At 66.2% G+C, this 10,325-nt stretch overlaps 1 protein-coding gene across 1 annotated transcript; it reads left to right on the forward strand.

The window, feature by feature from the left end:
* The first annotated feature begins 2,421 nt into the window (after positions 1–2,421).
* On the forward strand, positions 2,422–3,871 carry MAFA (MAF bZIP transcription factor A). Its single transcript, XM_024117950.3, has one exon. The coding sequence runs from the start codon at positions 2,744–2,746 to the stop codon at positions 3,770–3,772; it is 1,029 nt and encodes a 342-aa protein (XP_023973718.1). The 5' UTR covers positions 2,422–2,743; the 3' UTR covers positions 3,773–3,871.
* Positions 3,872–10,325: the final 6,454 nt, after the last annotated feature.

Consider the following 10,325-nt stretch of genomic DNA (forward strand, 5'->3'; position numbering starts at 1 on the left):
CCCACCTGCCCGGCTGTGACTAACAGGAGAGAAGAAAGCTCAGCGGAGACCATGCAGAGCCAGGGAGCAGACTGAGGGCCCCGCAGGGGCTCCCGCTCCCCAGGCTCCGGGGCCGCCAGGAGCTGAGGCCAGGCCTGCTGGTCCAAAGACCTTCTAGGAAGCCAGTCCGACCCCGAGGCAAAGTCCAGGACCTGGGAGCTTAGCGGGTGCGTAAGCCAGTCAGGGACATGGGTACCCTAGTTGGTCCCAGGCTGCCCCGAAGGCCCCCGTGCCTCTCCCCAGTTCTGAATGCAGTCTCTGCAGCAGGCCTCGCACTGGGTCCCCTCCCCCAGTGGAGGGAGTGAATGAACGACCTGTGTGCGTGACTGAGTGAGGGGCTGGCTGGCTCTGGGCTGGGGCGGGGCCCAGCATCCTTGAGCATCACATTTTGGGGCTGGATGTGGCGGGAACTGTCCCTGACGTGGTGTGGCTGAGCAGAGGACTCGAGGAGGTTCTGGGTGGGCTTGGGGTGGGCCTTACTGCATGTCTCAGGACAAGATGAGACGACTGGGTGGGACTGGGGGTGCCACAGAGCCCAGGCATGGCTGTAGGTCAGTGCCCCTCGGCCTGAGGCCAGGAGCTATGAGGAGGGCCCCCATGTGCACAAGCCTGGCTCCACCCCAGCATCCTTCTGAGCTTGGGGCCAAACCCGTAGCTGGTCCAGCGGCCTGGCTGGAGCCACAGTGTGAGGGGCAGAGGCCAGGTGGCCAGACACAGCAGCCCAATGCAGACGCGCTCTCCCCCTCAGACAGGCAGACGTGCCACCAGCTCGCCATCACCCCTCGGAATGCCGAGGACTTTAAAGGGAGCCCCAAACCTGGCAACGCATCTGGCCTAGAGCCCAAACCCCCGGCCTGGGGCCTGTGTTCTGCCACTTGTTGGGCCATCCCTGTGGGACGGGTCGTTGTTCTCCACATGGCCCTGCCTCACAGCCCAGCCCCACCCAGAGGGACGTGGGGGGAAGGAGGAAGGGGCAAGAGGTGCCCACTGTGCAGATGGGGCCGGGCCACCCCCATGACATCTTAAGAAGTGTGGTTTCACTCCCCCTTGTAGGACACTTTCCTTATTATAAAATATTAGATATTCATGCCAGGAACAAGGTAAAAACCCTAGCAGATAAACGCCCCCAGCACATGGCTAGGCTGCCCTTGGTGACGTCTTGCCCACAGTCCCTCCAGACTTTTGCTTCTATGCGCATAGATGGTTGCATTTAAGACTGAGTTTTTAAATTATAAAAGTCACATAATACATAGAGAATTGGGGGCCTCTCTGCGTCATGCCCTCCCATCTCGGCTGACCCTGGCGGGCCGTGGCAGGGAGCGCCCCCTGCTCTGGGCGCACCCACTGCTCCACAGTTCGTCACCTAGTCACCAAGCCCTGGGCAGCAGGCGCGCCTCCGCTCCCCGAGCCCAGCCCTCCCGGTTTCTCCTCGCACTGGAGGCTCCCCACCTCCGCCGCCCCAACCCCCGCCCCCGCCCAGCTCTGCGCCGCAACCCCCGCCAAGAGGCCAGAGCTGGGCAGGTCGGCAGCTGGAGCCCGGACGCCTAATGCAGTGCGGGGCCTGGCGGCCCTCTGGCCCTGAGCGCCCCTCCCACCCCGAGTCCCTCCAACCAACCCCTGAGCCCCAGGCCTCACCCGTCCCGCGGCTCAGGCCCCCATACTAGGGTCCCTGGCGCCCCCGCTTCGCCGGCCTGCGCGCGACTCCCTCCCCACCTGCGCCGCACACCCTTGGAGTCGGGCGTCCCGCGGTGGATCCCGCCGCACGGAGGTGCCAGCAACTTTGTTGACTAAATTCCTGAACCCGCCTGAACCGCGGAGCTAAAAATAACCGGCGCTCCCGCGCAGCGCCCGGCCAGGCCGCGCAGTGTCACCCGTGTCGGGAGACCGGAATGTCCCGGCGCCACCACGCTAGCGGGGCTGGACGCGGGCTCCCGGTCGGCCGGAAAAAAACCTGGGAAGAGGCTGCCGGGTCACGGCCAGCTGGGCTGCAGGGGGAAGGAGGCACCGAGGAGCACCCCCTGCTCCCCGAGACTCTGTGGCCTCCCCGTCGCGGACGCGAGGCCTCGGGCCCGGTCCCGCGCCCCCCGCGCGCCCCGCGCCCTCTGCCCGTGCAGTCCCCCGAGGCGGCCACCAGAGGGCCCTGCCCCTCCTCTCCCTGGCGGCGGGTCACCACCCCTTCCCGCAGCTGTTCCCCGCAGGAGATTGACAGCTGGGCTCCGGGTTGCCATGGGGATAGGCAAATGAGAGCGACGGGTCTGGGGCTCCGATTGGCCCGGAGGCGCGTACCCCTCCCAGAAAGGCGGGCCCAGGCGCCCGGCACTATAAGGGGGAGCGCAAGGCTCGGCGCTCGGCGGTGGAGGCGGGGCCGGCTGTACGCGGGCGGAGCGAGGGGAGCCCGAGCAGCCGGAGGCGGTGGCCGCACCGCCACCCGCCGGGCCGCCGCCCGGCCGCCGGCTCGGGAACAGGGGACCGCGGCCGGCCTGCACCCGCCGGGGAGTGACCCAGGGCTGCCCGAGAGGCCCTACCGGCGGCGTCCCCAGTGGCCACCCCTGAGTTGGCTGCGTGAAACTTTTCCCCGCGCTCTTCGGCTCGGAGCCCGCGCCTCTCGCCGCCGCCCCCGCAGGGACCCGCCGCCCGTGGGGAGCGAAGGGGGGGGAGAGGCCCGTGGCTCCCCCCCCGCCTCCTGTTGGGGCCCCCCCGGGCGATGGCCGCGGAGCTGGCGATGGGCGCCGAGCTGCCCAGCAGCCCGCTGGCCATCGAGTACGTCAATGACTTCGACCTGATGAAGTTCGAGGTGAAAAAGGAGCCGCCCGAGGCCGAGCGCTTCTGCCACCGCCTGCCGCCCGGCTCGCTATCCTCGACGCCGCTCAGCACGCCCTGCTCCTCCGTGCCCTCCTCGCCCAGCTTCTGCGCGCCCAGCCCGGGCACCGGCGGCGGCGCGGGGGGCGGCGGCGGCGCGGCGCAGGCCGGGGCTGCCCCGGGGCCGGCAAGCGGGGGCCCCGGCGCCGTCGGGGGCGCCTCGGGGAAGCCGGCGCTGGAGGATCTGTACTGGATGAGCGGCTACCAGCACCACCTGAACCCCGAGGCGCTCAACCTGACGCCCGAGGACGCGGTGGAGGCGCTCATCGGCAGCGGCCACCACACCGGGCACCACGGCGCGCACCACCACCCAGAGGCCGCCGCGGCCTACGAGGCCTTCCGGGGCCAGGGCTTCGCGGGCGGCGGCGGCGCGGACGACATGGGCGCCGGCCACCACCACGGCACGCACCACGCCGGCCACCACCATCACCACCACCACCACCACGGCGGCGCGGGCCATGGCGGCGGCGGCACGGGCCACCACGTGCGCCTGGAGGAGCGCTTCTCCGACGACCAGCTGGTGTCCATGTCCGTGCGCGAGCTGAACAGGCAGCTCCGCGGCTTCAGTAAGGAGGAGGTCATCCGGCTGAAGCAGAAGCGGCGCACGCTCAAGAACCGCGGCTACGCTCAGTCGTGCCGCTTCAAGCGGGTGCAGCAGCGGCACATCCTGGAGAGCGAGAAGTGCCAGCTCCAGAGCCAGGTGGAGCAGCTGAAGCTGGAGGTGGGGCGCCTGGCCAAGGAGCGGGACCTGTACAAGGAGAAATACGAGAAGCTGGCCGGCCGGGGCGGCCCCGGCGGCGCGGGCGGAGCCGGCTTCCCGCGGGAGTCCTCGCCGGGAGTCGGGGCCAAGGGCGCTTCCGACTTCTTCCTGTGAGCACCGGACCCCGAGCCCGCGCCGCCGCCGAGGAGAGGCTCGCGCGGGCGGCCCGGGGCCTCGGCTCGGACTCCGCGGCCCAGGGCGAGGACGCATGGCCGGGCCGAGGCGCCCGCCGCCGCCTCCGGCCGGGCCGGCCCCGCGAGCCCCGCTGCGACGTCTGCAGGCTCCGGACTGGAGGCCCCTTCCCGCGGCGCGGCCTCCTCGCTCCCGGCCCCGCGCACCCTACCGGGTGGCCGTCCTGGCGCTGCCACGACTCCTCTGCTCGGACGGAGCGCGGCGGTCCCCGGGAGAGTTGGGCCGGGCCGAGGTCCTTCCTGGCGTCCGCTTGTACATACGTGAGATGCGGTTCTGCGCCCGACCTCACCCGGACCGCCGCGACGGCCTCCGCCGCCGCCCCGCGCTCCTTCGCGCTCCTTCGTTTCCTTTCTTTTGGCCTCCCTACCCTGCCCTTTTCTACTCCTTTTTAAAGCGGTCTTATTTTCGAAGTATTCATATTTATTTTGTTCGGTGATTAGAAGAGAAAACCCTAGAGGAAGCTCCCTGCTTCCCGGCCGGGGTTGCCCTCGGACGCCGCGTGTCCCAGCATGTGTCGCTCTCTCGGAGGGGCCTGGCCCCTGCCTGCCCTCCTGCCTGCCTGCCCCCCACCCTGCCACTGGCGTCCCCTAGAGATTGAAGCCGAGGAGCATTATGCTGTGTTCAGTCCTGCTGCCCTACTGTACTCCACGGGGGGAGGGGGGTGGGAGCTGGCCCGGACTCCCGAGCTGCTATTTCTCTATGCACCAGATCGTATTTATGACTCCCGGGAAAATATATCTTATTTTAACCCTCAAGAGAAGTGAAAGAAAAAAAGTAATGCACAGTATTTCTAGCAGAAAAAAAAATTTTTTAAGAGGAGGTTTCGCCTGAATCTCCTGGCATGGGGGCGGGTGGAGAAAGTGTTTTTATTTTAATTTAAAATGTGTTTCGTTTTTTGTGGATTCTTGTTTTAAGAGCTGATCACTTTTTGGAGTAGCCGGAAGAGAGGGTGGGGAGGCCGGTGCTCTGGCCCCTGCAAGCCCCCAGCCCCGGACTGCAGCCCATCCTGCACTCCTTCAGCGCCTGCTTCTACTGGGCGCAGGAGACTCCAACTCGTTGCAAGTTTCGTTGTGTTGTTGTATTTCATTGGGTTCTTTTTCCTTTTGCTACGAAACTGAAGAAAGAAAAAAACACAAAAAATAAATCTGTTTAGATCCAAAAGTCACTGGAGCCTGGCTGGTTTTTCTGTGGCTTTCGTTTTTGCCATATTTCTTCCTGAATAGAAAGAAAAGGAGGTCCCTAACTGGGCCCTGCCTTAGGTCTGGGTGACCTGCCTGGGCCGACAGGGAGAGACTGACCAGAGTTGTTAAAAAAGGCTGCTGTCAGGGCCCGACCCGCAGGCACCTGCCCTGCCGCCCCTGGGCTGCCCCACTGGGAGGAGGGCCGCACAGGGTGGCCCCGGCCCCGCTAAGGCACGACGCGGCCCGGTGCGTGAGGCCGTCCTTGGTGGTGACCCCACACACAGCGCCGATGCGTCCTGGTGGCCAGCGCTGTCCTCAGCTCTTCTGAGCCTGCGGTCTCCCACCTGAAGGGCCGAGGCCTGGACTGCGAGGGCACCGGGGAGGGCGGCACCTCTGGAAACTTCACGCTAAGAGAGCTGGGGCCACCGTAAGATACTTCACTGTTACCTCTGTTCACAACGGGATCGGGGATGGAGCCCGGTGAAGTCTTTGGTTTGCACATTTGGAGGAGAGCTTGCCACGAACTTGCCAAGGCTCCCCGCTTTTCTGTCTGGGGACAGCAAGGCTCCTCCTCGGGGCTGGGACAGCTGCAGGGCCCGCGAGGATGTCGCCTGAGTTTGTTTTAGTGTCTCTGTCTGCAAGACAGAGAAAAGCCGAGGGCTGCCCCCTCCCTCTTTGCCTTAGAATGAAACTTAGAACCGAGAGGTTGGGTCTCCTCGAGGGTTTGAGCAAAATCCCCAAACCCAGGGGCTGAGTCCTCCAAGCCCCCAGGGAGGGGAGCGAGCTGCCCTCTACGCGGGCAAAAACGCTGGTGCAGAGAGAAGTAGAAGTGTGGGCGTGGGGGAGTGAGTTACGGGGACCAGCTGGGGAGGCTGCAGCGTGGCGAGGGGACGAGGAGCACCCGGCGGGTCCCAGCCAACCTCAGGGCGGCCCCGCGGCTCAGACTCTTGCCAACGACGAGGGGCCCAGAGTCTGGGTGCGTGCGAGGGCCGGTCTGCTGGCTGGTTTTGATGAGGGCACCTTAGTTTCCACTGCTGCCGCCTGAGGGGCCATTGGAGAGCCATCCTCCTGGCAGAGAAAGCGGGTGGAGGGCTGAGGGCCAGGCAGCCTGACGGTCTTCTGTTGCGGGGAGGGGTTGGTGGGCAGGGAGCTGCGCTCACCCCTCTCCCTCCAGCACCCCAGGCCTCTCGGAGCCCAGGACTCGGGGCCTGGACCGGGCAGTGGGGCTGGGGTGGGGCGGGGAGGCTCGGGAAGTACCCCCGCCCCCGCGCCCCAGTGCTTGGGTTCCTCTACGGCCTGAGCGAGGGGCTGAGTGCTGGGTTTGGTTTCACTTTCCTCTTCTATTTTCTTTTGCTTTTTCCTCCCTGCTTCCCTCTTTCTTTTTCCTTCCTTTCTTCCCCCACCTGTTCTTTCCTCTGGTTTTCCCTCTAGGATAAGATGGAGAAGACAAATGAACATGGAGGACAGGGAAATTATTGGGGGAGGCAGGAGGCGCGCTCATTTTTGTGTTTAGAGACAGATGTTTTCCAAAAAGCTTTCAGGGGACCCACGAACTCCTGCAGGAAAGCAGCCAGCCTGTGGAAAGCAGCACCTCTGAGTCCTCCAGGAGTGCAGAGCTTAGGCCCCCTACCTGCTGCCTCCTCCTAGCGGGGCGCTGTCGGGCAGGTGCTGGGGGCGGAGCTTCAGCCCGTGGGGGCGGTGCTGCTGCAGCCGGGGGCGGGGCGGGGCCCAGGGGTGGGGGCGGGAGAGGGAGGTGCGTGGTGGAGCGACTCCACCTCACTGGGCCTGGGGCCACGAGAGCAGGAGGACCTCGGGCGTGTGACAGCCAGTGCTCAGGTGTGTCTCTGTCTGCCTGTATGAGTGTTATGTGACTGTGTCCCTGTAGGTGTGGGGAGGGCAGTGGCAGCACCGAGATCCCTGGAGCCGCCTGGACTGGTCTGAGAGGGAGCTGGCGGGGCAGCGAGGGCCCCCGCCTGGGGTAGGGGTGACTGCAGTGTCCAGGCTGCAGGACAAGCCTCCACTCAACGCCCAGGTCCCTGGGCTGCTGTGCCAGCCTGGATGTTCAGGGGGCCGTGGTGGTACCCTTGCCTTGGTCACTACTGGCAGGGCCTACCCCAGAGCCTCGCACCCTGTCAGCTCACACCTCCATCCTCTGCCCTCCGGGAGGGGGCTCCCCAGAACCAGCATACAGACAGAATCTGCACCTAGCGGCCTTGGGGCCCCAAGCACCCTGGCCACACCCTGCCCCTGCCCCCGCCTCTGGGGGGATCCATTCTTCATTCCTTTGTTACTTCATTCAGTTTGAGTCCCAAGTCTGTGCCAGGCCCAGCTGGGACCACAGCAGGGAGCAAAATGACAGCCCTCACCCGGCGTTCCAAGGGGGAGAGAGTCACCCACCCGGTAAGCAAGCTCCTTAGACGGCAGCAGCGGCTGAGTGCCTGGAGGAAAGGAGGGGGTGGCGGTTCGGCGGGGGGTGGTCTAGGACATTAGAGCAGATTTGGGGGAGCCTGGACTGCAGCATGAGGCCCTCGTGTTCCCAGAGGGCCCGGGAGTCGCCCTCCGGAGGCCTGGGGGCTGAGTGAGCGGACTGTGACCCGTGGCCCTGGAGAGGACAGGGCAGCACACACGCACACTGGACACGTGCACACTCGTTACACTCGATGTACACAGATCCACACGGAGATGACAGCGCGGCTGGGGCTCCCACACAGGCACTCAATGCACTGCACACACTCCCCTGCATGGCTGCCCCACTGCGGGCGGTGGGTGGCAGGATGGAGTCCCTCTCCCCCGCCCTCGCCCGCCACAGCTGTGCTCACTGCCGCCCGCTGGGATCCCCAGGGCCACCCCTGCACCGACAGCCCCGGCTCCCAGCCCGGGGAGGCTGCCCGAGCTGAGGCCCCAGCACCCCACACCCCATCCCGGCCCTGCTCCGCCCCTGCATTTCGGGCCCTCACCCCACACACAGAGCACCCAGCTGGGCCTCATCTTCCCCTTATGCAAGGCTCCCTACACCCCAAACACACGCGAACACAGCACAGCTGCTGCCCTCGTCCCCCAGCTGGTTAAGGATTCCGGGAAAAACCCTGAGCTGGGATTCGAGGGGACCGAGACGGGCCCTGGGGCCCTTCCCCAGCTGCTGGCCCTAGGGGATGCCCAGGGCTGCTCGGTACTGGGGCCCCCACTTCGGCTCGCAGTCCGCAGCGCCCCCCTCCCCCGCCTCTCTCCATTTCCACACCAGCCCAGCCCTCTGCAGCGGGTGGCTGTTCGCTGGCCCCTCCCCGGCCTCCTATTTATAGCTGCTCCTGGGTGGGGCTGGCCAAGGCCAAGGTGTCCTCTTCCCTGGCCTCACCCCTCCCCAGGATGGGCGCACACGCAGATAAACACGGCCACACGCGTGGGCTGAGACATGTGCAAATGCACAGACCCACATACACACGCACACACAGGACTGGACGTGCTCAGGAGCACACAGATCCAGGAACCCATGACAGCACACGCGGGACCTGCACAGACACACACAGGGACCGCGTGGGTTTTCTGTCCCAGGTCCAGGCCCTTCACCCCACGTCCTGGCCCTGTGGCCTCATGAGCTCTGACGCTGGCCACCCCAGGGAAGTGCCACCCTCAGCTACTGCCCAGCCCCGGACCCTATGGCTGCCCCACCTGCCCCTTTATCCTCTCTCTCTGGCCAGCCTGGGTCCTCCGTGCCACTAGTGACGTTCCAGATGCCCTCCAGGATGGAGGCCTCCTCCCGCTGCCTGGGTTAAGAGCAGAGGCCTCTTCAGGCTCACCTCGCGTTCCCCCCCCCATGTGGTAAAGGCCATGCCCTGCCCCAGTGGGAACCATCACCAGTTGCACTGGACTGGGGGCTCCATGTCCAGAATTCACTCTCTCAGGGGGTACCAGGTCCAGACCCGGGCTGGCCGGGCCTGGCCTAGAAGGGTGCAGGGAACTGTGAAGGATTCCGAGCTGCAGACTGACCTGTGGGGAACTGGTGGGGCCGGGGCTGTGTGACCTGCCCACCAGGCAGGGCTGGGAGCCTGGGGCCCAAGGAAGGGTCAGACCATCCCGTGGCACTGGGCCTGGGACTCTCTGGCCCCAGGCCGAGGGACTTGGGACAGGGTGAGCGTTGGGCGTCAGGACAAGTCACCCAGAGCCCAGTGGGCCTGGGTCTTCTCACCTCTAGCTGCTCAGGGAAGCAGACAAGTGGCAGGTTTGAGCTGGCCACAGAGATGACAGGCTGCGTTGTCCCCAGCACTTGAGGGGACAGTTGGGGGACAGGGAAGGGCCACCAGTCCTGTGGAGGTCCAAAGCTGCCCCCCCCCCCCAGCCTGTAGCCCTGCCTGCGGCTCTGACCCCACAGGACCAGCTCTGTCACCTCCCTGGGCCCAGCTACACTGTCAGGAGTTCCTGAGGCCACAGAGTCTGGCCACGGGCCAGGGAGGCCCTGCTGGGGTGCAGGGAGCTTGGTCTCACCCCTGCTCTCCCAGATACAAGCCCAGCCTGCCTGGCCACCACGGGGACACCACACCGGATCGAAGGAGGGCCAGCCTGGAGAAAAGTCTGCCTTTCCTCCAGGGGGAGGGGACTCATTCATTCACTCAAAACTATTCACGGAGCACCTACTGTGTGCTAAGTCTATTCTAGAAGGTGAGGACAGAACTGGGAACAGGACAGACAGCCCACTGCCTGGGGGTCCTATTCTGGTGGGAGGCCGCCCTCCAGCCTGGGGGCCAGACCAGCAGAGGAGGCGGAAAGGCCGTCCTGCGTTTGCTGCTGGTGAGCCGGCGGGGGTAGCGCAGGGGCCCGGGAAGAAAGTTAGAGAAGGTGGGCGTGGACCTGGGGGTGAGGGCGCGGGGCTGGGGAAGGCAGAAGGGCGGGAGCTGGAAGGACCGGACCGGCGGGGGCTGCACTGCTGGGAGGGGTGGGCTGCGGGGAGGGCAGGGCAAGGAGGGCAGGGCCGCTGTGGGGCACCCCTCGCTCCCACCACACCCTCGCTGGCGCCGAGCTCCCGGCACACCTGCCCCTGGGCCGTCCACGAGGCTCCCGCCGCCACCGCCGCAGCCTCGCCCGCGGCCCCAGCGCAGCAGCGACGAGTAATTTGCCGTTGGCGGGCTCAGCGCCGGCCTAATTCGCGGTGACACCGCTCAGCTGCTGAGGTCTCGAGTTGTCACAGCCGATTAGCCGCGACCCCGGAGGAAAGAAGGCTGGCGGCGGGGGCGTTAGAGGGGACGCGGAGGGGCGGGCGCAGGGGAGGGGCGGGCGCAGGGGAGGGGCGGGGCGGGCGCAGG

This window comes from Physeter macrocephalus, unplaced genomic scaffold (assembly GCF_002837175.3).
Source record: "Physeter macrocephalus isolate SW-GA unplaced genomic scaffold, ASM283717v5 random_2487, whole genome shotgun sequence".
Lineage (NCBI taxonomy): Eukaryota > Metazoa > Chordata > Mammalia > Artiodactyla > Physeteridae > Physeter > Physeter macrocephalus.

Excerpts from the sequence above, each read along its gene's own strand:
- MAFA (XM_024117950.3), top strand. The coding sequence starts at position 2,744 with ATGGCCGCGGAGCTGGCGATGGGCGCCGAGCTGCCCAGCAGCCCGCTG.